The sequence below is a fragment of the Electrona antarctica genome, assembly GCF_951216825.1.
Source record: "Electrona antarctica genome assembly, chromosome: 10".
Taxonomy (NCBI): domain Eukaryota; kingdom Metazoa; phylum Chordata; class Actinopteri; order Myctophiformes; family Myctophidae; genus Electrona; species Electrona antarctica.
Genome location: NC_136791.1, coordinates 42,052,182 through 42,079,847, shown reverse-complemented (window position 1 = coordinate 42,079,847; position 27,666 = coordinate 42,052,182). Strand labels below are relative to the sequence as shown.

General features: G+C 48.5%; 2 protein-coding genes across 4 annotated transcripts in view; one reads left to right on the top strand and one right to left on the bottom strand.

Annotated features, from left to right (window-relative positions):
* Window positions 1–27,666, bottom strand: part of wdfy4 (WDFY family member 4) — a 142,812-nt gene that overhangs the window by 39,286 nt on the left and 75,860 nt on the right. For 2 of the 3 annotated variants that reach the window (XM_079513137.1, XM_079513139.1), the window contains 7 exons: window positions 24,200–24,415; window positions 23,012–23,090; window positions 22,003–22,238; window positions 14,746–14,894; window positions 13,426–13,540; window positions 12,760–12,845; window positions 11,055–11,117 (listed from right to left, as the gene is read on the bottom strand). In XM_079513137.1, coding sequence (XP_079369263.1) covers window positions 11,055–11,117; window positions 12,760–12,845; window positions 13,426–13,540; window positions 14,746–14,894; window positions 22,003–22,238; window positions 23,012–23,090; window positions 24,200–24,415 — 944 coding nt within the window. The remainder of the gene's footprint in view (window positions 1–11,054; window positions 11,118–12,759; window positions 12,846–13,425; window positions 13,541–14,745; window positions 14,895–22,002; window positions 22,239–23,011; window positions 23,091–24,199; window positions 24,416–27,666) is intronic. The other variant, XM_079513138.1, reaches the window with a different exon arrangement.
* On the top strand, window positions 10,108–10,905 carry lrrc18a (leucine rich repeat containing 18a; the record flags this gene model as incomplete). The annotated part of the gene is made up of 1 exon (XM_079512852.1): window positions 10,108–10,905. One exon carries the CDS (start codon window positions 10,108–10,110, stop codon window positions 10,903–10,905), a length of 798 nt encoding a protein of 265 aa, XP_079368978.1.

The following is a 27,666-nucleotide window of genomic DNA, read 5'->3' as shown; positions in this document are numbered from 1 at the left end:
GGTGTTGCTGGCATTTTTACCACCTATAAAAATGGCATACATTTGAAGAAGAAAAGGGGGGGGGACTGAACAGGCCCAACCTCGAATTGAAAAACTTCTTTTACAATAGTCACTGTGAATCTAAGGCACTTTCAAGTGTGGGTACTAAGAGTGAGACGTGAGACAAGACGCATTACGGAACAAGTGCAGTGTTGTTGTTTTTCGCAGTCTACAATATGTCAGTTTTCGTCTGTTTATAGGGTATGTTTCTGACACAGGACATAATGTCCAGCATCCAGATAACATCAACGTTCAGATAAACTCAAGAAAGACAAGATAATGGTGAGTACATTTAACCTCTGAAGCCCTATATATATATATATATATATACACACGAGTAGTTCTCAAACTTCTTCGTGTCAAGGACCACCAAATTGGTATACTGTAAATTTGGCCGCGGACCCCCATCTGAAAATGTTTTGTGACAGCCGGGATCCCCAGAAGAGAAGATTTGGGTTAAAAAAAAATCTAAATGATTCAAAATCATATTAACACTATTAAAAAATAGAAGATGTACAAGCTCGTACAGTATATCTGCTATTTGTAAATAGCCACGGTAACGCCTCCAAGGACCCCTGGGGGTCCCTCCCGGACCAACTTTGAGAACCACTAACATGTACTTCACCATACGGCAAAATATAGAAAATCTACAAGCTCACAAGCCTGAAAATACAAGTTGCAATTTTGTAACAATTTCCTCTTAAAATGTCATGCCCCCAAAACAAGGACGCATGCCATGGTTGAAAGCAGTTAAGACTTACAGGTACATTCCGGATAATCTTTTACATGCATGGACGAATGCAGGATATATAGCAGGGCTTTTCTTTTTTTTTTACAGAAAAAACAGCGCACAAGTAATTTAAGAGAACAGACAACTTAATTCCTCTGCTCCGGAAAACCTATGACACCTCCATTGAGGGGAGGAGAGAAGCGTGCGGCCGTGTGAAGTGTATCCAATTTCTAACCCCAATAACTCCTGACCAAATTATTTTTGTAAAACTAACACTAAATCAATCATTGCATTTGGCCCAGTATATGTTATCTAATTGCAGGTAATAATTGCATGCAATAGTTTGCTATAGGAGGTTATAATGGGATACAAGCGCGCCAGTGGATAACCTCTCTCATCCTGAGGATGATAAATGAGGCGAGAGAGGGCCTTGGGGTGTAACACACACACACACACACACACACACACACACACACACACACACACACACTTGCGCGTACACGCACAAACGCGCGTACACACGCACCCACACACACACGTGCACACACACCTCTTTTAGACAGGGAGGGAGAAGAGCACAGGTCTCATCACACTCCTAACTATCATTTATCAAAGTCCTGATTTGACTCTTTTGGTGTGTGTGTGGACACGCGCGCGCACGCACACACACACACACACACACACACACACACACACACACACACACACTCGTTCGTGCTTGTGCATCAGGCCTATACTGTAAACACACTGGCACATACTGTAGGCGTGCACGTCCCCCCCCCCCCACACCCAAACACAGACATTATATTGTCTTTGTCGGGTAGAAACCTCATATGTCCAAAGCTGTTACTTTTCAGGATAAACCCCCCCCCACCAAAAGTAGCAGATCTGCAAGCTCGAAACGCATTGCTTCACACTAGTATGATCAAGTAGGCCTAAATCTGCGTAAAAAAAAAGCCACACAAAGTTACGAATACGGAGATAAGAGGTTTCTGGCCCCGACAGCGAAATACAAGAGACACACAAACACGAACACACACACACACAACTTGGTCGCCTTGCGAGAGGCAAACAGCTCAATCAGTTGAATGGTGAGCGGGAGCAGCATCACATTGTGTGTTTTACCCAGCGATGCCTCCTCTCCCCTATTGTTCCCCGGCATTAGCCTTAATTAGAGAGCCGTGCTCTTAAATACCCCCACGGGCAACACCGGGTGAGCAGGCAGGAGAGCAGACATAACACCACCACTACACACACACACACACACACACACACACACATACACACACACACACACACCTCTCAAGCGCTCATTCTCCAGAGAGCACACGTTCCCCTATTGCCCCGGGCCATACATGAGCCCTTGTATCCGTATAAATAACAGAAGCCCCTACAAAACGACACACACACACACACACACACACACACACACACACACACACACACACACACACACACACACACACACACACACACACACACACACACACACACACACACACACACACACACACACACACACACACACACACACACACACACGCACACACACGCACGCACACACACCCCTTCACACACAAGTACATCCTGCATATGCAAAAACACGTTTACACACACACACGCGCGCGCTCTCACGGACAGACACAAACACACACACACGACATGACAAATTTATGTGCTATATATTGCGGTATAGATTAGATAAAATATTGTAAATCTGTCTCTTGAGGGCAATCATCGCTTAAAGTGATAGTGGACTGAACTCTTCTTGAGCAAAACACGCACATTGTGTTTTGCAGCAAAAACATTTTTTTGTGTGTGTTATGCACTGTGTGAGTTTTGTCTTTGTCGTCTTTGTCAGGTGGAAACCTCATATGTCCACAACTGTTAATTTTCAGGATTCAAATTATTATTATAAAGTAGCAGATCTACAAGCTCGAGCCACGTTGTCGAGCTTGTACTTTCGATGCTTTTGTGTGACGCTCTAGTATGATTAAGTAATGCGTTCATTTACGAAAAAACACAAACGGTTTAAATATGGAGATAAGAGGTTTCTGCTGGACAGCGACTACATGCATAGTGAGTTGTGGTGCGCTGTGCGTTGCAGCACCATGGTCAGTGAGTTGTGGTGCGCTGTGCGTTGCAGCACCATGGTCAGTGAGTTGTGGTGCGCTGTGCGTTGCAGCACCATGGTCAGTGAGTTGTGGTGCGCTGTGCGTTGCAGCACCATGGTCAGTGAGTTGTGGTGCGCTGTGCGTTGCAGCACCATGGTCAGTGAGTTGTGGTGCGCTGTGCGTTGCAGCACCATGGTCAGTGAGTTGTGGTGCGCTGTGCGTTGCAGCACCATGGTCAGTGAGTTGTGGTGCGCTGTGCGTTGCAGCACCATGGTCAGTGAGTTGTGGTGCGCTGTGCGTTGCAGCACCATGGTCAGTGAGTTGTGGTGCGCTGTGCGTTGCAGCACCATGGTCAGTGAGTTGTGGTGCGCTGTGCGTTGCAGCACCATGGTCATAGTGAGTTGTGGTGCGCTGTGCGTTGCAGCACCATGGTCAGTGAGTTGTGGTGCGCTGTGCGTTGCAGCACCATGGTCAGTGAGTTGTGGTGCGCTGTGCGTTGCAGCACCATGGTCAGTGAGTTGTGGTGCGCTGTGCGTTGCAGCACCATGGTCAGTGAGTTGTGGTGCGCTGTGCGTTGCAGCACCATGGTCAGTGAGTTGTGGTGCGCTGTGCGTTGCAGCACCATGGTCAGTGAGTTGTGGTGCGCTGTGCGTTGCAGCACCATGGTCAGTGAGTTGTGGTGCGCTGTGCGTTGCAGCACCATGGTCAGTGAGTTGTGGTGCGCTGTGCGTTGCAGCACCATGGTCAGTGAGTTGTGGTGCGCTGTGCGTTGCAGCACCATGGTCAGTGAGTTGTGGTGCGCTGTGCGTTGCAGCACCATGGTCAGTGAGTTGTGGTGCGCTGTGCGTTGCAGCACCATGGTCAGTGAGTTGTGGTGCGCTGTGCGTTGCAGCACCATGGTCAGTGAGTTGTGGTGCGCTGTGCGTTGCAGCACCATGGTCAGTGAGTTGTGGTGCGCTGTGCGTTGCAGCACCATGGTCAGTGAGTTGTGGTGCGCTGTGCGTTGCAGCACCATGGTCAGTGAGTTGTGGTGCGCTGTGCGTTGCAGCACCATGGTCAGTGAGTTGTGGTGCGCTGTGCGTTGCAGCACCATGGTCAGTGAGTTGTGGTGCGCTGTGCGTTGCAGCACCATGGTCAGTGAGTTGTGGTGCGCTGTGCGTTGCAGCACCATGGTCAGTGAGTTGTGGTGCGCTGTGCGTTGCAGCACCATGGTCAGTGAGTTGTGGTGCGCTGTGCGTTGCAGCACCATGGTCAGTGAGTTGTGGTGCGCTGTGCGTTGCAGCACCATGGTCAGTGAGTTGTGGTGCGCTGTGCGTTGCAGCACCATGGTCAGTGAGTTGTGGTGCGCTGTGCGTTGCAGCACCATGGTCAGTGAGTTGTGGTGCGCTGTGCGTTGCAGCACCATGGTCAGTGAGTTGTGGTGCGCTGTGCGTTGCAGCACCATGGTCAGTGAGTTGTGGTGCGCTGTGCGTTGCAGCACCATGGTCAGTGAGTTGTGGTGCGCTGTGCGTTGCAGCACCATGGTCAGTGAGTTGTGGTGCGCTGTGCGTTGCAGCACCATGGTCAGTGAGTTGTGGTGCGCTGTGCGTTGCAGCACCATGGTCAGTGAGTTGTGGTGCGCTGTGCGTTGCAGCACCATGGTCAGTGAGTTGTGGTGCGCTGTGCGTTGCAGCACCATGGTCAGTGAGTTGTGGTGCGCTGTGCGTTGCAGCACCATGGTCAGTGAGTTGTGGTGCGCTGTGCGTTGCAGCACCATGGTCAGTGAGTTGTGGTGCGCTGTGCGTTGCAGCACCATGGTCAGTGAGTTGTGGTGCGCTGTGCGTTGCAGCACCATGGTCAGTGAGTTGTGGTGCGCTGTGCGTTGCAGCACCATGGTCAGTGAGTTGTGGTGCGCTGTGCGTTGCAGCACCATGGTCAGTGAGTTGTGGTGCGCTGTGCGTTGCAGCACCATGGTCAGTGAGTTGTGGTGCGCTGTGCGTTGCAGCACCATGGTCAGTGAGTTGTGGTGCGCTGTGCGTTGCAGCACCATGGTCAGTGAGTTGTGGTGCGCTGTGCGTTGCAGCACCATGGTCAGTGAGTTGTGGTGCGCTGTGCGTTGCAGCACCATGGTCAGTGAGTTGTGGTGCGCTGTGCGTTGCAGCACCATGGTCAGTGAGTTGTGGTGCGCTGTGCGTTGCAGCACCATGGTCAGTGAGTTGTGGTGCGCTGTGCGTTGCAGCACCATGGTCAGTGAGTTGTGGTGCGCTGTGCGTTGCAGCACCATGGTCAGTGAGTTGTGGTGCGCTGTGCGTTGCAGCACCATGGTCAGTGAGTTGTGGTGCGCTGTGCGTTGCAGCACCATGGTCATAGTGAGTTGTGGTGCGCTGTGCGTTGCAGCACCATGGTCAGTGAGTTGTGGTGCGCTGTGCGTTGCAGCACCATGGTCAGTGAGTTGTGGTGCGCTGTGCGTTGCAGCACCATGGTCATAGTGAGTTGTGGTGCGCTGTGCGTTGCAGCACCATGGTCAGTGAGTTGTGGTGCGCTGTGCGTTGCAGCACCATGGTCAGTGAGTTGTGGTGCGCTGTGCGTTGCAGCACCATGGTCAGTGAGTTGTGGTGCGCTGTGCGTTGCAGCACCATGGTCAGTGAGTTGTGGTGCGCTGTGCGTTGCAGCACCATGGTCAGTGAGTTGTGGTGCGCTGTGCGTTGCAGCACCATGGTCAGTGAGTTGTGGTGCGCTGTGCGTTGCAGCACCATGGTCAGTGAGTTGTGGTGCGCTGTGCGTTGCAGCACCATGGTCAGTGAGTTGTGGTGCGCTGTGCGTTGCAGCACCATGGTCAGTGAGTTGTGGTGCGCTGTGCGTTGCAGCACCATGGTCAGTGAGTTGTGGTGCGCTGTGCGTTGCAGCACCATGGTCAGTGAGTTGTGGTGCGCTGTGCGTTGCAGCACCATGGTCAGTGAGTTGTGGTGCGCTGTGCGTTGCAGCACCATGGTCAGTGAGTTGTGGTGCGCTGTGCGTTGCAGCACCATGGTCAGTGAGTTGTGGTGCGCTGTGCGTTGCAGCACCATGGTCAGTGAGTTGTGGTGCGCTGTGCGTTGCAGCACCATGGTCAGTGAGTTGTGGTGCGCTGTGCGTTGCAGCACCATGGTCAGTGAGTTGTGGTGCGCTGTGCGTTGCAGCACCATGGTCAGTGAGTTGTGGTGCGCTGTGCGTTGCAGCACCATGGTCAGTGAGTTGTGGTGCGCTGTGCGTTGCAGCACCATGGTCAGTGAGTTGTGGTGCGCTGTGCGTTGCAGCACCATGGTCAGTGAGTTGTGGTGCGCTGTGCGTTGCAGCACCATGGTCAGTGAGTTGTGGTGCGCTGTGCGTTGCAGCACCATGGTCAGTGAGTTGTGGTGCGCTGTGCGTTGCAGCACCATGGTCAGTGAGTTGTGGTGCGCTGTGCGTTGCAGCACCATGGTCAGTGAGTTGTGGTGCGCTGTGCGTTGCAGCACCATGGTCAGTGAGTTGTGGTGCGCTGTGCGTTGCAGCACCATGGTCAGTGAGTTGTGGTGCGCTGTGCGTTGCAGCACCATGGTCAGTGAGTTGTGGTGCGCTGTGCGTTGCAGCACCATGGTCAGTGAGTTGTGGTGCGCTGTGCGTTGCAGCACCATGGTCAGTGAGTTGTGGTGCGCTGTGCGTTGCAGCACCATGGTCAGTGAGTTGTGGTGCGCTGTGCGTTGCAGCACCATGGTCAGTGAGTTGTGGTGCGCTGTGCGTTGCAGCACCATGGTCAGTGAGTTGTGGTGCGCTGTGCGTTGCAGCACCATGGTCAGTGAGTTGTGGTGCGCTGTGCGTTGCAGCACCATGGTCAGTGAGTTGTGGTGCGCTGTGCGTTGCAGCACCATGGTCAGTGAGTTGTGGTGCGCTGTGCGTTGCAGCACCATGGTCAGTGAGTTGTGGTGCGCTGTGCGTTGCAGCACCATGGTCAGTGAGTTGTGGTGCGCTGTGCGTTGCAGCACCATGGTCAGTGAGTTGTGGTGCGCTGTGCGTTGCAGCACCATGGTCAGTGAGTTGTGGTGCGCTGTGCGTTGCAGCACCATGGTCAGTGAGTTGTGGTGCGCTGTGCGTTGCAGCACCATGGTCAGTGAGTTGTGGTGCGCTGTGCGTTGCAGCACCATGGTCATAGTGAGTTGTGGTGCGCTGTGCGTTGCAGCACCATGGTCAGTGAGTTGTGGTGCGCTGTGCGTTGCAGCACCATGGTCAGTGAGTTGTGGTGCGCTGTGCGTTGCAGCACCATGGTCATAGTGAGTTGTGGTGCGCTGTGCGTTGCAGCACCATGGTCAGTGAGTTGTGGTGCGCTGTGCGTTGCAGCACCATGGTCAGTGAGTTGTGGTGCGCTGTGCGTTGCAGCACCATGGTCAGTGAGTTGTGGTGCGCTGTGCGTTGCAGCACCATGGTCAGTGAGTTGTGGTGCGCTGTGCGTTGCAGCACCATGGTCAGTGAGTTGTGGTGCGCTGTGCGTTGCAGCACCATGGTCAGTGAGTTGTGGTGCGCTGTGCGTTGCAGCACCATGGTCAGTGAGTTGTGGTGCGCTGTGCGTTGCAGCACCATGGTCAGTGAGTTGTGGTGCGCTGTGCGTTGCAGCACCATGGTCAGTGAGTTGTGGTGCGCTGTGCGTTGCAGCACCATGGTCAGTGAGTTGTGGTGCGCTGTGCGTTGCAGCACCATGGTCAGTGAGTTGTGGTGCGCTGTGCGTTGCAGCACCATGGTCAGTGAGTTGTGGTGCGCTGTGCGTTGCAGCACCATGGTCAGTGAGTTGTGGTGCGCTGTGCGTTGCAGCACCATGGTCAGTGAGTTGTGGTGCGCTGTGCGTTGCAGCACCATGGTCAGTGAGTTGTGGTGCGCTGTGCGTTGCAGCACCATGGTCAGTGAGTTGTGGTGCGCTGTGCGTTGCAGCACCATGGTCAGTGAGTTGTGGTGCGCTGTGCGTTGCAGCACCATGGTCAGTGAGTTGTGGTGCGCTGTGCGTTGCAGCACCATGGTCAGTGAGTTGTGGTGCGCTGTGCGTTGCAGCACCATGGTCAGTGAGTTGTGGTGCGCTGTGCGTTGCAGCACCATGGTCAGTGAGTTGTGGTGCGCTGTGCGTTGCAGCACCATGGTCAGTGAGTTGTGGTGCGCTGTGCGTTGCAGCACCATGGTCAGTGAGTTGTGGTGCGCTGTGCGTTGCAGCACCATGGTCAGTGAGTTGTGGTGCGCTGTGCGTTGCAGCACCATGGTCAGTGAGTTGTGGTGCGCTGTGCGTTGCAGCACCATGGTCAGTGAGTTGTGGTGCGCTGTGCGTTGCAGCACCATGGTCAGTGAGTTGTGGTGCGCTGTGCGTTGCAGCACCATGGTCAGTGAGTTGTGGTGCGCTGTGCGTTGCAGCACCATGGTCAGTGAGTTGTGGTGCGCTGTGCGTTGCAGCACCATGGTCAGTGAGTTGTGGTGCGCTGTGCGTTGCAGCACCATGGTCAGTGAGTTGTGGTGCGCTGTGCGTTGCAGCACCATGGTCAGTGAGTTGTGGTGCGCTGTGCGTTGCAGCACCATGGTCAGTGAGTTGTGGTGCGCTGTGCGTTGCAGCACCATGGTCAGTGAGTTGTGGTGCGCTGTGCGTTGCAGCACCATGGTCAGTGAGTTGTGGTGCGCTGTGCGTTGCAGCACCATGGTCAGTGAGTTGTGGTGCGCTGTGCGTTGCAGCACCATGGTCAGTGAGTTGTGGTGCGCTGTGCGTTGCAGCACCATGGTCAGTGAGTTGTGGTGCGCTGTGCGTTGCAGCACCATGGTCAGTGAGTTGTGGTGCGCTGTGCGTTGCAGCACCATGGTCAGTGAGTTGTGGTGCGCTGTGCGTTGCAGCACCATGGTCAGTGAGTTGTGGTGCGCTGTGCGTTGCAGCACCATGGTCAGTGAGTTGTGGTGCGCTGTGCGTTGCAGCACCATGGTCAGTGAGTTGTGGTGCGCTGTGCGTTGCAGCACCATGGTCAGTGAGTTGTGGTGCGCTGTGCGTTGCAGCACCATGGTCAGTGAGTTGTGGTGCGCTGTGCGTTGCAGCACCATGGTCAGTGAGTTGTGGTGCGCTGTGCGTTGCAGCACCATGGTCAGTGAGTTGTGGTGCGCTGTGCGTTGCAGCACCATGGTCAGTGAGTTGTGGTGCGCTGTGCGTTGCAGCACCATGGTCAGTGAGTTGTGGTGCGCTGTGCGTTGCAGCACCATGGTCAGTGAGTTGTGGTGCGCTGTGCGTTGCAGCACCATGGTCAGTGAGTTGTGGTGCGCTGTGCGTTGCAGCACCATGGTCAGTGAGTTGTGGTGCGCTGTGCGTTGCAGCACCATGGTCAGTGAGTTGTGGTGCGCTGTGCGTTGCAGCACCATGGTCAGTGAGTTGTGGTGCGCTGTGCGTTGCAGCACCATGGTCAGTGAGTTGTGGTGCGCTGTGCGTTGCAGCACCATGGTCAGTGAGTTGTGGTGCGCTGTGCGTTGCAGCACCATGGTCAGTGAGTTGTGGTGCGCTGTGCGTTGCAGCACCATGGTCAGTGAGTTGTGGTGCGCTGTGCGTTGCAGCACCATGGTCAGTGAGTTGTGGTGCGCTGTGCGTTGCAGCACCATGGTCAGTGAGTTGTGGTGCGCTGTGCGTTGCAGCACCATGGTCAGTGAGTTGTGGTGCGCTGTGCGTTGCAGCACCATGGTCAGTGAGTTGTGGTGCGCTGTGCGTTGCAGCACCATGGTCAGTGAGTTGTGGTGCGCTGTGCGTTGCAGCACCATGGTCAGTGAGTTGTGGTGCGCTGTGCGTTGCAGCACCATGGTCAGTGAGTTGTGGTGCGCTGTGCGTTGCAGCACCATGGTCAGTGAGTTGTGGTGCGCTGTGCGTTGCAGCACCATGGTCAGTGAGTTGTGGTGCGCTGTGCGTTGCAGCACCATGGTCAGTGAGTTGTGGTGCGCTGTGCGTTGCAGCACCATGGTCAGTGAGTTGTGGTGCGCTGTGCGTTGCAGCACCATGGTCAGTGAGTTGTGGTGCGCTGTGCGTTGCAGCACCATGGTCAGTGAGTTGTGGTGCGCTGTGCGTTGCAGCACCATGGTCAGTGAGTTGTGGTGCGCTGTGCGTTGCAGCACCATGGTCAGTGAGTTGTGGTGCGCTGTGCGTTGCAGCACCATGGTCAGTGAGTTGTGGTGCGCTGTGCGTTGCAGCACCATGGTCATAGTGAGTTGTGGTGCGCTGTGCGTTGCAGCACCATGGTCAAGAAGGGGAAACGGGCCCAGACAAACAGGGTGAGCCTGAAGGCGGCCAAGAAGGCGGTTTCGATGACACCGGACGGCCGGCGCAGACTCGACCTCAGCAACGCGGGCCTCTGCGCCTTCCCCCGATGTCTCCTGAAGCTGACCGACCTGGACGAGCTGGACCTCAGCCGCAACCGGATACGCACGCTTCCCGACGACATCGGCAGCCTGTCGGCGCTCTCGCGCCTCGACCTCCACAGCAACGAGCTGGAGGCGTTGCCCGACGCCATCGGTCGACTGGCGGGACTGACCCACCTCAACCTGGCCAACAACCGCCTGACCTCCGCGGGGTTACCCCCGACGCTGGGCGTCCTGTCCCACCTCCAGAGCCTCAATCTGGGGCTGAACCGGCTGGACGGCTTGCCTCCCGCCACAGCAAACCTCGTGGCTCTCCGGGAGCTGGGTCTGTTCGATAACCTCTTCACCAAACTACCTGAGATAGTGGAACTGGCCGGCCTCACTAAGCTGAACGTGGAGCGGAATCCCGTGTCACGCAGCGCTCAGAGGGACGGGGTGTCGGAGGAGGTGAAGTCGGAGCGTGACGAGGCGATGTACTTGGTGACAGAGAGCGGCCTGTGTAAGCCCTGTCTCGAGAGGTGCAAGGAGGAAAGACTGAAAAGGATGAAGGTTCGAGAAGGAAGAGCAGGGGGTTTTGGGGAGAAACGAAAGAGGACTTATTCGGGACTGATGATGCCAAATTCAGTGGCCGTGTTAAACCAGGATATGTGGAGATGCAGAATGGAGAAAAAGTGAAAACGAAATCTTTACGTACCCCGTCCATTTTGTGTATTATTTGACAAAGATTTTCTATTAAGGTTCGTGAAATAAAAATAAATGGGCAATATATAGCTTGACAAAAAAGGTGCTTTTTCAGAATGATCAGAAAATAAAATGACACCAACCTGGCGTTAGCGATGACCTCAGCCACACCGCGACCTTTCAATGACGGCACCACCGAACACAACCTGCACAAGGAGAGAAGTTAGAGAAAGAGAGGAAGAAAGGGAGGGGGGGAGAGAGGGAGAGAGAAAGAGAGGGAGAAAGGGAGGGGGAGAGAGGGAGAGAGAAAGAGAGGGAGAAAGGGAGGGGGAGAGAGAGGGAGAGAGAAAGAGAGGAAGAAAGGGAGGGGAGAGAGGGAGAGAGAAAGAGAGGGAGAGAGAAAGAGAGGGAGAGAGGGAGAGAGAAAGAGAGGGAGAAAGGGAGGGGGAGAGAGGGAGAGAGAAAGAGAGGAAGAAAGGGAGGGGGAGAGAGGGAGAGAGAAAGAGAGGGAGAAAGGGAGGGGGGAGAGGGAGAGAGAAAGAGAGGGAGAAAGGGAGGGGGATAGAGGGAGAGAGAAAGAGAGGGAGAAAGGGAGGGGGAGAGAGGTAGAGAGAAAGAGAGGGAGAGACAGAGAGGTGACACAAGTCAAAATATAATTTCTTCAGTGGTGAGCCGTGACGGCAAATCGTGTCGTGCGTGTGATGTGACCTGAGAAAAGTGAGTTTGGTGAAACAGGAGAACTTGTGCCAGATCAACTTAATGCCTAACCATCCTCACATGGTCTACTTCTAACCTACGGTAGTGTGGGCCGGGGCCCACTGGGAGGCTGTGGGGGTATTGCATGTTGACCCCCTACAGTAAATAATCCAACTAAGATTCGTATTTTTACTTGAAACCCTTGACAAAATGTTGTTTTCATAGTGGTTCCAGTGATCCAAGCCCAAAACACATGATCTGAAAATTCACGCGGCACACACGCATCTGACCACAAGCCTGTGGGCTGCCGTGTTCAGTGGTCAGATGGGTGGACAGCTGTGGCGCTCGGGTGGCGCAGAGGTAAAGTCCCTGCCCACCACCACGGACGCTGTGGGTTCGAATCCACCGTGTTGCATCCGTCTTTGCATCTACACGAACACAACAGGCCCGTGGGCGGAAGCCGGGCAGGGAGGGGTGACATTGGTCAATGCATGTACTCCTACTACGGGCTGGGGGCGGCACCTGTCAGCGGGGAATGTTGGGCGGAAGGAGTGGGATGAAGGCCCCACATCCTCCCGGTGGGGGCTCCTCACTGTCAGGTGAGTCAGTGGGATAAAACAGCAGTGACAAGTTAACACAGAAATGTGTGTGGGGTAGAAATAATTGGCATAGCTAAAAATGATATATAAAAAAAGATGGGTGGGCTGCTAACACTTTCATGATTTTCGAGTGGGCCTTGATCCATAAAAAAAGGTTGACTAATCTAAACTACACACCAGTTTTATGAGTGCATCGTTGCATATAGCTGTGATGCTATATCATGTTGGACAAAAACCATCGTCATAAATAAACACTGCACACAGACTAGGGTGTATAAACTAGGTGTAAACTTTACTAGCCTACCGGTACTCTAGCCCATTTTGACCTGAGATCAGATTCTAAAAATGTCTTCTACATCCAGCTATTCAAAAATAGCAGACCTACAAGCTCATAGCGTGCCACTCGGTGGCGCGCTATGAGCTTGTAGATCTGCTATTTTTCAATAGCTAAAGCATAACATAATGCTAACACCAAAAGGGGTTCCCGCCCCAAAATGGGCTAGTCAGGGCTGGAAATAAAAACTCTCCCCTGGCAAATTGTGGCGGTATTTACCTCTTATATGCAGAGACGTGGTCTTTATTCAGGAACACCAGGAACGCCGAATGTCCGTTTCTCGCAAAGATCTCCAGAGCGTTGTCCTGGAACAGATCAGACAAGAGAGAGAATATAGGACCTTCAGTTCGGAGGACTTGTGTGTCGTCTCTGTCGGGTGGAAAAACCTCATATGTCCCAAAACTGTTACTTTTCAGGATTCAAATTCAAAATGAGCAAGAGCAGCAGATCGACAGGTTTTCGAGCTTGTGGATCTGCTACTTTGGATGCTTTCATGTAGGCATGTAACGATATATCGTATATCGATATATGTCGATATTAATCCAGACGATATGAATCGATTCATTGAAATAAAAAAAAACGATTAAAAAAAAAAAAAATCAGGGGGCAAGATAAATGATATAAAATTAAAACAAAACTAAAAAAAATTCTTTAAAATATATATATTTTTTAATATCGTGAAAAATCGTATCGTGAACCTCATATCGTGATACAAATCGTATCGTGAGTTGAGTGAATCGTTACTTGCCTACTTTCATGTGACGCTGCGGTATATGATCAAGTAGGGTGTTCATTACGGTAGAATACTGAGATAAGGTTTTTTTTGTTGCCATACAGCAATATATTATGAAATATATTGTAAGTAATACAAAAACCCAAACTGACCTCCAAGAGGAAGCGTATGAAGCGTGCCTCCTTTATGTCCTCGTAAGGCCAGCGTTTACAGCTGGCTGACGCTGCTTCTTTACTCAACACGGTGGAAATGGACGATTCCCTCACACTGGGAGAGAGAGAGAGAGAGAGAGAGGACGTAATATTGAGTTAGATAAATTGTTCATTTTCTGGTTTTGGGTTTAGGGGTTAGGTGAAGCTACAGCAGGGGTTCTCAACGTTTTTGGCCGGGGACCCCCGGAAATGCTTTGGCAATGTCTCGGGACCCCCGCCCCGCCCCCTCCCGACCCCCAATATAAATTGACTGCTACTATAACCTTAAACCATTTTGGGCGGGAACCCCTTTTGGTGTTTTAAGCATTGTTATAATTTAGCTATTGAAAAATAGCAGATCTACAAGCTCATAGCGCGCCACCGAGTGGCGCGCTACGAGCTTGTAGGTCTGCTATTTTTGAAAAATCGTGAAAATATATATATTTATTTTTTTTGGAAAATAATTTGGGGACCCCCTAAAATAGTTTGGCGACCCCCCGAGGGGTCGCGACCCACGGGTTGAGAACCCCTGGGTTAGGTGAAGCTACAGCACACACAGACATACATGAACATAGTTGACTCATGAGCACGCATGCACATAACCACACCCACGCTAGTCTTGTGTAGCCACACAACTATATTCCACAATTTACTATATAGAGCCCAGAAACTAATGAATTTGCACACCTCCTGAAATCCGAGAACGGACAATGTCCCGATTCCGTTCACAAAAAATATATATATTTTAAAATACCTTTACATTTTATTTGTGAATTTCCATTTCTGATAAGCAGCAAGCGATAATGTGCTTCGATTATTTAGAATTAGATTATTAATTAAAAAATAAATAAATAAATAAATTGTCGGAAAATAAATATGAAGTGCATCACAGTACTTCCGGTTGAAATGACATAACAATAATATAGTGTCATGGAGTTTTATATTAACTGTAGATCGCGCAAGTGCATGGGCGGTGAGGAATGCAATAATACTGTAAAATGTGGAGTAATTTCAGATTGCTTGTGCTGTGAGACATGAGAACTCCATGGCCATCGTCTTGGATTAGTGTATAGCTTGATTTATATTAGGACAAATTTGCGCGACTGTAAAGACGAAATGGAAGTAGGGAGGAGGCGTCACATCATCTTCATCCCCTGATCATTTTCAGAACTTCCGTTGTTCCAGACGGTATGACGCAAGCATGACATTTGTCTGGCTCGCGTAACCACACACACACACACACCCCCACCCACGCACGCACAAACGCACGCATAGCAGTACCTGCTGGGATGGTGCTTTCTGCAGCAAACATCTCCAGCAGAGTTGACGGTGAAGCCTTCACACACGTAGAGGCTCTCCTTCCCGAAGAGCACCAGGCCCTCCATCACCATGAGACCACTGACCACCACCACACACATCTTACACTTCACCTGGAGGACGACAGAGAGACACCGGCAGGGAGGGGGGGGGGGGGAGGAGAGAGAGAGAGAGATTAGCTTCCATTTAACCCATTAAAATCGGAAGAGCATCTGTCATTTAAAATTTATATAGCAATATACGTTTAAAACAAAACTCTCTGGATTTAGAACAGTGGTTTAGAACAGTGGTTCAACTTCTCAAAATAGCAGATATACAAGCTCACAGCGCGTCACCTTGTGCCTTGTACATCTGCTATTTTTTAACATTTTAAAAAAATCTTGAAAGTGTTTTAGAATGATTTAGATTCTTATTTTTTTCTCTTATGGGCGTCCCTGGCACAAAACATTTTCAGATGGGGATCATTTTGCGGGTCCTTGATACGAAAAAGTTTGAGAGCCACTAATTTTAGAAAGCATTTGTTAGAATCATTCTCAGGTCTTAACCCATTTTGGGCGGGAACCCCTTTTGGTGTTTCAAGCATTATGTTATGCTTTAGCTGTTGAAAAATAGCAGATCTACAAGCTCATAGCGCGGCACGGTCTGCTATTTTTGAAAAATCGTGAAAATGTGCCTGAAATCATTGAATATATATTCTTTCAGAGCGAGTTATTAACTCAAATCTTTGCTACTGGGAGGGTCCCGCTGGAACAACATATTTTCAGATGGGGGTCGGTGGCCAATGTCATATACAGTATATTTGGGGTCCTTGACATGAAACATGTTTTTTTCAGAAAAGACATTTTTTTTAATTTCGACGTCAGGTCTAAAAGGGTTAATGGACTAAAGGACAGTAAAAACACCATCACACGTGTGTGTCACACAGGGCGTGGCGTGGCGGCGGCACAGCCCAACACACTGCAGGCGTCACTTGATTGATCATTTTAATCACTTATTTTAATCATTATTAAAATGACACAGTCCAACACTTCATTACCACACTTGATTGATGGAAAGGAGAAGGCCCCGGACCCTCTTTTTTTTAATTCAACGGCGGAGCTCCCAGTCGCTCACAGTCAAAGACACCCAAATAAGAGAGAGAGACACACACACACACACACACACACACACACACACACACACACACACACACACACACACACACACACACACACACACACACACACACACACACACACACACACACACACACACACACACACACACACACACACACACACACACACACACACACACACACACACACACACACCGTTTTGAGCGAGTGGCACTGTAGCTAATGCTAACTGCGTTGTGATGATAATGCGTGGCTAATTCTATTGTCTCCCCTCATTTCACAGTGAGTGTGCTGCACCTGGCCCCTCTCTCTCTCTCTTGGCGTTGGCCCCCCGCTAAAGGCCCCCTGGGACACACAGCCGCGCCCCCGAAACCATATGGGGCCCGAGCCCACCCATAGGCCCTCTCACAATTTATATTAATCAAATCAGACCCCCCACCCCACCACCCTCCTCTCCGCTCGCCTGCCAGTGTTGCCACGTCTGCTTATTATAATAATAATAATAGGTACTTTGGGCACGTTTTTTCTGGAAAGTCGCTTGTAAATATTGGTGGTTGTGGTGTTTTTGGGGGGGCTTGCTTTTAAAGTGTGTAGTTGCTATTTTGTGGGCTTGTTTCCGAATGTTAAGCTAATGTTGAGCTTAAACAATTTCATGTCAAGGACCCCCACATTTTCATGTAGGCCAATTTGTCTGCAGACGCCCCCCCCCCCCCCCATATAAGATATGTGTTAAAAAAATATAAAAAAATGATAGTTTTTTTTATAGTTTATTATTTTTTTAATAGCCGACTGTAGATCGTCTGTTTTCCGTATATAGCCTACTAAGCCTATAGTCACTTTCTTTTGGGCTCATTTTCAAATACACGGTTGCTTATTTCTCTCACAAAAATCTGGCAACACTGTCTCTCTCTCTCTCTCTCTCTTCTGTCTCTCGCACTCGAGACCCGGGCCATTATTAGGGGAATTAATCACTGCCACGCACACAATAGGAAACCTGCTAAGTGATCAGGGCCTTGTGTCTGAGTGCACGCATGCAGACACAGAGTAATGGCTCCCATCATGCAACATCACATATCTTCAAGGAGTCAAGGTTGAGTCTCGCGGGCTGTGAAATCGCCGACACAGGGTACTAAACGGAACCTCCATTTGGTTCCGTTTGTACCCTATCAGAGTTATACAGATCTGTGAGAGTGTTTGTTTGGACTCTATTTAACTCCCAGTTTAAATGAACTCTTTTTCAGATTTTCAGAGAGAAGTCAGAGTCACAATGTCATGATGATGATGACATTATGTCAAAAACAAACAAACAAACAACAGGAAATTTCTTCTCAAGTGAAAATAAATCTTCTAATTTGACACTTTAACCTGCAATCGGTTAAACATCGCCTCGGTCGGCTGGAAACCTCATACAGTCCAAAACTGTTACATTTCAGAACTCAAAATGCAAATGAGCAGATCAAACAGATCTGCTACTTTTGATGCTTTTGTGTGACGTAATAGTACGATCAAGTGAAATGTTAATTTAGGGGGGGTGGGACACAAACAAATTAAATATACCAGTATGAAGATAAGAGGTTTTTCTGCCACGACAGCGACAATATGCACCCATCAACTGGTCTGTGTTGCAGACAGACATAATGTGGGTTATCAGTCTGGTGGGGGGGAGGGAGAGGCAGAGCTCTTATTGACTGAGGCTAATGTCTGCCCATTGATTCCTCCCCACACACATTATACAGTCATAATCACACTATTGGCGCTGGCAAGCTAATTACAAGTGTGTCTCCTTTGTGTGCCCCGCGATGTGTGTGTGCAATGCATGTGTGTTTAATGTGCATGTGCGCGTGCAAGTGTGTGTGAGAGAGAGAGAGAGAGAGAGTCATTTGTGCATTCCTCAGAGCTAATGACTGCGTTCATTTGACAGGAAACTCAGCAGGGCGCACGCACGCACGCACGCACGCACACACGCACACACGCACAAGTGTGCAGTGTTTCTCTCACGTAAACCGCGGAGAGCCCGCTACACGACAGCATGACGCGCCATGCTAATGTTCTGAGGGCTAAACTGTGAGCGTCGTGATGGTCAGCAACATGAAAGTGTTTATGGGCGATGGAACGCACCGCCGCCGCCCTAGGCCAATCTTCAATCTGGTCGACAGCATGCCGCTGTTGCGCCAGAGACCCGTACAGATCTGGTACCACCCAGAACAAACATGGGAAAATTCTCTGGCACCACAAAATTTGGAATGCCCCGACACCATCCATAAACATGTTTATGCTATATTGACGAATTGAATGCATAGGACGGACCACAATGGAAACAAGTCCCCGCAGGACTTTTTTGAGTTAAGATGTTTTTTTTGGCTTTCGCCTTTATTTTATATTTTTTTATGGAGGGATAGAGAGAAGGGTGACATGGGGAGAGAGATGGGGGAGTGACATGCAGTACCAGCCAGGGTGCCTGGACCGCTGAGCCACGGCCCAGGCCTTAGCCTTAATGTCTTTCTGTACCATGTGCGGTTTACATTTCTTTCTGATAAAGTAGTCAATCAATCAATCAAGCATTGTGTTTAATTTAGGGTAGAGCTTATAGATGGCACATTACATTATAGTACACCTATATTGTAACAGTTCCTCTGTGCTTGTGGACATCGACAAACTCCCTACATTTGTAGAGTCTATATGTAGATCATGTACTAACTATTGCTGTTTTTGCATCATATGCCCAAATGTTGTCTTTGAGTCTATAGACGGCCAGCCCGGCCTAATGTTATCTTTGGGTCTACATTTTTGTTTAAAATGTTGTCTTGTTACTTTATGTTAAAGCAGCACTATGTAACTTCTTTTTAAATGAATGAATAAAATGTACTTTTTCCAACCTGTATGGTAGAGTATGTAATTACAATAAAACATACACAATTGTAATTGGGGTGGTTGTGTTTTGTCATCTTCTATTGAGACATTTCAGATCGTGTCAAAGGTCATATGTCTCACCTAGACACAGGATTGGACACAAATTCTGACCCGGGGGTCAAGATTCAATTCATCCCCGGCAGCAAAGCAAGGGATAAAACATTTCATAGCTCAGTGGTAAAACATTTCAGGACTTGCTGCAGGAGGCCGGGTTCAAATCCAGGGTAGAAGAGGACATTTACGACCTTATACGTCAACCGTATATTAATTGAAATTTCAGTTTGCGTCATTATTTCCACATTTCTAACTTGATTACAAAAAATAGATAAGTGGTTTTGCGAGAAAAAAAAAAGCAAATAAAACTCATCCCCCCCCCCGGACCCCTCCTCTATACAGTACACATCTGCACACACACACACATCTGACCCTCACAGTGAGAATAAAATATAGGCCTATAAAAATGGAGGCTCAGTGAACCGTTTGAAAGACAACGGGGGGGCACCGCGGCGAGCGTAGCTTACTAAGCAGGGGTATGAGACAGCTCGCGTCAACCTCCCACTGTTTTTATTAATACTTGTGTCAGAAACATTAAATGGCGCCGCTGGTAGCCGGAGCGGCGAGGGCCTCAATTCAACACGTAAGCTGCTGGAAGACGGGCGAAGGAGAGAGCTCTGTGTTAACCCATTACATTAACGAGGAAAGATGTACTCTCGGAGTTTTTGTTACTCGAGTCAATATAGAAATAACACGTGAAGGGCCTGCATTCAACATTGTACTTGTGTAAAAATACAAAAGTATTGGCATCAAAATATAATGTTAATAATAATCTCCATATTTTTACTTTTTGTGTTTTTTTTTTGTTGTAAATTAATAAATGGTAAATGGTGCATTTATATAGCGCTTTATCCGAGGTGCTTTACATTACATTCACCCATTCACACACACATTCATATACACAGATTGCGGCGGAAGCCATGCAAATTACCAACCAGCACATCGGGAGCAATTTGGGGTTCAGTGTCTTGCCCAAGGACACTTCGGCATGTAGACAGGAGGAGCCGGGATTCGAACCGCCGACCCATGGATCATTGGACGACCTGCTCTACCTCCTGAGCCCCATATGTTATATATTAATGCCCTGTGCTTGATCATACTACAGCGTCACACAAAGCATCAAAAGTAGCAGATCCAACAAACTTGAAACGCAGCGTGAAGCTTGTAGATCTGCTACTTTTGCCATTTTTTCTTGAATCCCGAAAAGTAACAATTTTGGACATATGAGGTTTCCACCTGACAGAGACGATAAGTAGAAGAACTCAAAATTGTACAAAAATAAACCCTGCATTTTGGACTTTTGGGTGAGAAAGCTTGTATCCCACGTTATTTTTTCTTAAATTAATGCCCTACTTCATCATCCCTCCATACAAGAGTGTCACACAAAAGTAGTGAAAATAGCCTGTCTACTTCACACAACATGTCACATTATGCTTGTAGATCTGCTATTTTCAGTATTTTAAGATGTTTTTCTTTTAAATAATAATAACTTCAAAGTAACTAAAGCTGTCAAATAATTAGTGATGCACCGAATATTCGGCCGCAGAAAATATTTGGCAGAAAATGGCTAAAAAAGCATTTTCGGCCTATTCGGTTTCGGCCCGAATAGGCAGAAAATATATCACCGAATACTGTATGCAATTAATGCATTCAAAAGAGATGAATAAATGTTTTATGGACCCATAATGAGTATTTTTCAAGTTAAGTTTTGCCATAACCATTTATTTTGCCATAAATCAGGTAGCTTTAAGGTACGGCCATGACAGCAATGGTAGGAAAAAAGATATATAATATTAATCATATTCGGTATTCGGTTTTCGGCCAACTGTTTCCTATATTCGGTATTCGGTTTTGGCCAAGAATATCCCTTTCGGTTCTAATTGTAGTGAAGTAAGAAGTACAATATTTGCCTTTCAAAAGTAGTGGAGTGGAAGTATAAAGAAAAACACTCAAGCAAAGTACCTAAGAATTACATTTAACCCATTAAAACCGGGTAAAAGCATCCGTGTCAGTTTAGATATTAGAGTTAACCCATTTTGGGCGGGAAGCCCTTTTGGTGTTTTAAACATTATGTTATAATTTAGCTATTGAAAAATAGCAGACCTACAAGCTCATAGCGTGCCACCGAGTGGCGCGCTACGAGCTTGTAGGTCTGCTATTTTTGAAAAATTGTGAAAATATTTTCTTTAGAATATATATTTTTTAATTTCGAGGTCAGGCCTAAATGGTTAAAAAATAACGGGTGACGGGTCTCTGGCGCAAAACCTTTTCAGATAAGACCTACATGTTTCCACCACTGCTGTGTGTTAACATCACATTACACTAATGAGGAGAGATGAGACGCAGATAGCAGCAGCGCTGGGCCATTTCAATCCCAGGGCCTTGTGTCAGACAATTAGGATTGTGAATATTAGCGGCGTGAGTAGGAGTTGAGGCCGTCCATCGGCGTGATGATGTATCCGTACTTTGTGCCCCCTATAGAGAGCAGCTCTAAAAGGATGCTAATGTTAAACGTTGGTCGGGGTTGCAACTTGAAACCACCACCTTTTTAGAGCAGGGGTTCTCAACAACGTGGGTTGCCAAATTATTTTGGATTATACTACACAGTGCACACAGTACATGCATAAACTTTCCTTAATGATTATATCTGGTTTCAGTATTTATTTATGATGAATCTTCGCTATTATTAAGGTTATTGTAGCGGTCAATTTGTATTGGGGGTGGGGGGGGGGGGGGGGAGGGGCGGGAGCCCCGAGACATGGCCAAAGCATTTCCGGGGGTCCCCAGCCAAAAACGTTGAGAACCCCTGCTTTAGAGGCCGATTGTGAATGAGTTTGTTTGGATGAGTGCTACGTAGGTGAACAGAAACGACACACCAAAGACTTAAATTATGCCGATTTAGTCTTCTTTCTTCAAAGTGTTCAAAAATAATCCAAGAATAGCAATTCATGAAAAAAGAAAACAATAAAGTGAATAAACTTACAGACCTCTAATTCAAGCCTAAGTCTAGAGCTAAACCAAGGTGTGCTTACTCAACAGTCTAGCAGAGCTATGCTAGCAAACATGTGTCCGCGACCCACAAATGGGTCCCGACCCGGTATTTGGGTCGGGACCCATACAGAGTCTACTCTAACACTAACCTGTTCTCCAGGCTGGAGCTCCTGCAGGATGGCGTGGAGGTCAGGACAGGTCTGTCTTCTGGAGCAGGACTCGGGGGCGGCGGGGGGTCCAGAGGTGGGGCTCTCCTCGCTGGAGGCGGCGGGCGTCTCGCTCAGAGCGGGGAAGAAGGTCAGACACTCGCAGTCGGACATTTCGTCGGATCCACCGTTGGCCTCCTTGAGCTCGGCTCCTCCGGGCTCACACAGGATCCTGGGCTCTGGAGGAGGACACTCGAGAGCTGTTTGTCCACACTCAGAACAAACATCCTATAGTGCACTGGGCTCTGGAGGAGGACACTCGAGAGCTGTTTGTCCACACTCAGAACAAACATCCTATAGTGCACTGATTTTCTAATTTCACTAGAGCAGGGGTGGGCAACTGGCGGCCCGGGGGCAACATGCGGCCTTCACTTAATGCGGCCCGCATGTTAATATCAGAATACTGATATAGTATTGATTTCAGCTGTTACAATTCCAAACCCGCTTTAATTACTTCATGAATAGTATTAAATGACTAGTACTTAATAACTAGTATTAAAATGTTGTTGTTTTTTTGTGTCCAATGTAGTTATGTTAACAGTTCATAAAGTCAACGTAACTATAAACTAAATGCATTTGAAATTCATGAAAAAGGTTACTTTTCAGGATTCCAATAAAAAATAAATAGCAAAAAAAATATTCTGGTTTTCAATTCAATGATTCAATTCAATGAAACGCGTCGCAGTGCAGAGCTTGTAGATCGGCTATTTTTGCTACGACAGTAATATGCACTGTGGCCCCTCTGGAGTGAGTGTGGAAATATATTGGCCCTCGCCATCGTCAAAGTTGCCCACCCCTGCACTAGAGCATAGGGGCACATAATTATTTCACCAGACATTTGTACGAAAGCAAGAAATCCTGCCCTCTTCTGATTAGACTATATCTACACCGCAAAATTAAATATAGAGATATGCAACCACACTCGCAATTCCCCAGGATTGTCTCTCTGTACCTGCTTCAGGTTCTGTTCCACTTCTGTTGTGGTGGTCAGAGGCTCCGGTCCTCAAACACAGACACAGGGACCCAGGCACCTGTCAGAGACACAGGGAGATCTGTTCAACCAGTGCTTCTCAAACATTTTCAAGGACGCCCGTTTGAAAAATATAACTGCACAGCAACATCACTTTGGGCTGTGCTGTGAGCTTGTGCACGTTTTGAAAAAAAGGAATTTAGAATTATGAACGTTTTAGCACAAAACCTTGTCAAAATACATATCAATTTAGGGGTCCTTGGCATGAAAAGGTTAAAGAGGACTACTGCCGTACGCGTCCATTTGGTTCCATTCGCATACTCTCTGAGAACCCATTAACACAATCCATGCCAGTACACTACAATAGAAACGCAGACCAGTGGCCAGCGTTTATATTTTTCTTTTTTAAGACGCAAAATTACGTCCTGCCACACGGCTTAACCCATTTTGACCTGAGATCAGATTCTAAAAATGTCTTCTACATCCAGTTCTCTGAAAAAGCTATGTTTCTATGTCAGTCGTTCTTCGATTTTTCAAAAATAGCAGACCTACAAGCTCGTAGCGCGCCACTCGGTGGCGCGCTATGAGCTTGTAGATCTGCTATTTTTCAATAGCTAAATTATAACATAATGCTAACACCAAAAGGGGCTCCCGCCCAAAATGGGTTAAAACGTAACCTGTCGTTCCTTGGCTTGGATTGGGTTAAGACCTGGAACGCATCTGTGTCACGTTAGCGTTTAACCACATTATTTTAAACTTTAGCTAATTTTGTAAAATCACGAAAACGTGTGCAAATCTTTCTGTAACGAAGACTCTGACTAGGACGTTGGGCTATATGACATATGACATGTTTAGTATGACAATCCCTATATTTGGGCCCGAGCCGACCTAGTGCTGATATCAGATAGATATGGTAGAACCATATATGGACAGATCTAACTGGCTTAGTCATCGTGACAAGCCTGGTCGGAGAATATATAGAGGGTCGGCTTCAGGGAGAAGGCAGAAGTCAAAGCATCCTGGTTTAAGTTCTAACCGGACACCACTGCGGGGGTCCTAAGCTAAGTAATCAGCAATACAGTCTTGAGCTATTTTATACTTTCAATATATATTATTTCACAGCAAACGTTTTTAACTCATATCTTGTGAAAAAAAGTGAGTAAATCCTACTGCATTCATTATGGTTACCCGTTTGGACCATCTCAGGGCCCTCCTGCGGATGCGCGGTCTGGTGCGGTTGGGCCCCTCGGCCGCGTCCTGCACCCAGTCCCTGGTGGTGGGCACCTCCACCCCTGGCCCGGGGCCGAACACCGCCCTCTCCCGGAGCAGGTCCGCCTCCACCCGCAGCCACTGGCCGCTCACCCGCTCCCACTCACTGGAACACAGCTGCAAGGGAAGGGGAGGAAGTACGGTTTATTTATAGGAGCACCTTTCACAAGACAACAGACAGTCCAAAAGTGATTTACAGGTTGTTGTTTTTTTTGAGTGGTGTAAACCACTCCTACAACTGGCTTTGTTAGTCTGTCTGTGCTCAAAAAATGAGCACGGTTGCTATGGTCACCCAGTTCACACGGGTGTGATTTCATTACGTCAGACCACAGCTGATCAGTCATATAAGACCTTACACCACTCACACGGGTGTGATTTTTTAAATCACACCTGTGTGAAGTGAGGGGCGCTCTTATTATCGTACATCATCCAATAAAAAAATGAACATACTTCCTCATGAATTCATTTGGTACACAATTACACAATGCGCCACACTATACCACTTCTCGGTCATGTTATACCGACGCAGATAACATGAACGAGAATTATATACATAGCCGATTACCCGATTTGCACAGACCCATATGACGTAAATTCTCCATTCATTGTCAATGGCATTTAATGTTTGTGTTAGCACAAAAAAAACGGCTACAAAAAAAGCTGATTTGCTCAGACACACATGATGTAAATTCTCCTTTCATTGGCAAATGTGACACGAGTTAGGACAAAGAGCTGTATATAGAAATAAAAAACACACCCGTGTGAACTGAGTGGTGCAACTACACATTTATTGTTATAGTTACTGTACATTAGAACCAGGAAAGCATCAGTCAGTGACGTCACATACTAACCATAGCAACCATGCTCACCCGTACAGGCACAAACACACACGGGTACTAACAAAGCTGGTTGTTGGAGTGGTTTGCACCACTCAAAAATGTAAAAATAAATCACACTTGTATGATGATAAGAGCACCCCCTCACTTCACACATCATCATACGTCACATTCCATGCTCAGCCAATCAAATCATCACAAATGTAATTCCGGCTAATCACGTTTGGCGTCTTCCCATTTCTGCCCTCACTTTTGTACTTTCCTCAGCCAATCAAATCATCACTATGGGGTGATCAGCCAATCAAATCGTTGTTTTTGTGTTTACACAAACAGACAAAGCTGGGCATAGGAGGAGCCTCAAAAAAACAAAGAACAGAAACGGAAGGAACAGAAACGGAAGGAACAGAAACGGAAGAACAGAAAACGGAATAATGTATATAGCTGCAAGCAGCGATAAGACGGGGCCAAGCCTTAAAAGCTTGGGTTGTTAACTGGTTGGAGAGTGGAGATGACATCACTTTTTGTGATGTCAGCATTGACGTCTGTCAATGCTGTGCTCCTGCAGCCAAGCATGCATCAGCAGGGTCCAGACTCTTCATTAGCAGGGTCCAGACTCTTCATTAGCAGGGTCCAGACTCTTCATTAGCAGGGTCCAGACTCTTCATTAGCAGGGTCCAGACTCTTCATTAGCAGGGTCCAGACTCTTCATTAGCAGGGTCCAGACTCTTCATTAGCAGGGTCCAGACTCTTCATTAGCAGGGTCCAGACTCTTCATTAGCAGGGTCCAGACTCTTCATTAGCAGGGTCCAGACTCTTCATTAGCAGGGTCCAGACTCTTCATTAGCAGGGTCCAGACTCTTCATTAGCAGGGTCCAGACTCTTCATTAGCAGGGTCCAGACTCTTCATTAGCAGGGTCCAGACTCTTCATTAGCAGGGTCCAGACTCTTCATTAGCAGGGTCCAGACTCTTCATTAGCAGGGTCCAGACTCTTCATTAGCAGGGTCCAGACTCTTCATTAGCAGGGTCCAGACTCTTCATTAGCAGGGTCCAGACTCTTCATTAGCAGGGTCCAGACTCTTCATTAGCAGGGTCCAGACTCTTCATTAGCAGGGTCCAGACTCTTCATTAGCAGGGTCCAGACTCTTCATTAGCAGGGTCCAGACTCTTCATTAGCAGGGTCCAGACTCTTCATTAGCAGGGTCCAGACTCTTCATTAGCAGGGTCCAGACTCTTCATTAGCAGGGTCCAGACTCTTCATTAGCAGGGTCCAGACTCTTCATTAGCAGGGTCCAGACTCTTCATTAGCAGGGTCCAGACTCTTCATTAGCAGGGTCCAGACTCTTCATTAGCAGGGTCCAGACTCTTCATTAGCAGGGTCCAGACTCTTCATTAGCAGGGTCCAGACTCTTCATTAGCAGGGTCCAGACTCTTCATTAGCAGGGTCCAGACTCTTCATTAGCAGGGTCCAGACTCTTCATTAGCAGGGTCCAGACTCTTCATTAGCAGGGTCCAGACTCTTCATTAGCAGGGTCCAGACTCTTCATTAGCAGGGTCCAGACTCTTCATTAGCAGGGTCCAGACTCTTCATTAGCAGGGTCCAGACTCTTCATTAGCAGGGTCCAGACTCTTCATTAGCAGGGTCCAGACTCTTCATTAGCAGGGTCCAGACTCTTCATTAGCAGGGTCCAGACTCTTCATTAGCAGGGTCCAGACTCTTCATTAGCAGGGTCCAGACTCTTCATTAGCAGGGTCCAGACTCTTCATTAGCAGGGTCCAGACTCTTCATTAGCAGGGTCCAGACTCTTCATTAGCAGGGTCCAGACTCTTCATTAGCAGGGTCCAGACTCTTCATTAGCAGGGTCCAGACTCTTCATTAGCAGGGTCCAGACTCTTCATTAGCAGGGTCCAGACTCTTCATTAGCAGGGTCCAGACTCTTCATTAGCAGGGTCCAGACTCTTCATTAGCAGGGTCCAGACTCTTCATTAGCAGGGTCCAGACTCTTCATTAGCAGGGTCCAGACTCTTCATTAGCAGGGTCCAGACTCTTCATTAGCAGGGTCCAGACTCTTCATTAGCAGGGTCCAGACTCTTCATTAGCAGGGTCCAGACTCTTCATTAGCAGGGTCCAGACTCTTCATTAGCAGGGTCCAGACTCTTCCGCACAGATTAATGGAAATGCGATGTTAAGGGGGAGTAGTTAACCAGGAGTAGATAGAGTGGATCATATCATTCATACAATCATATAATTGGGAGATCTAAAGCAGTGGTTCCCAAACTTTTTCATATCAAGGACCCCCAAATTGACACTAATTAGCTCGCGGACCCACATTAGAAGAGATATGCCAGGGACCCTCATAAGAGAAGATTTTTTACAGCTCTAGCAGAGATTCTCAACCATTTTAATTTCAAGAACTGGGGACCCCCTGGAACTCCTTCAAGGACCCATGGGGGTCCCCGGACCCCACTTTGAGAACCACTGATCTAAAGGTCAAAGGTCCTTTGACGAATGACTGAGCTTCAGTTCTTGACCG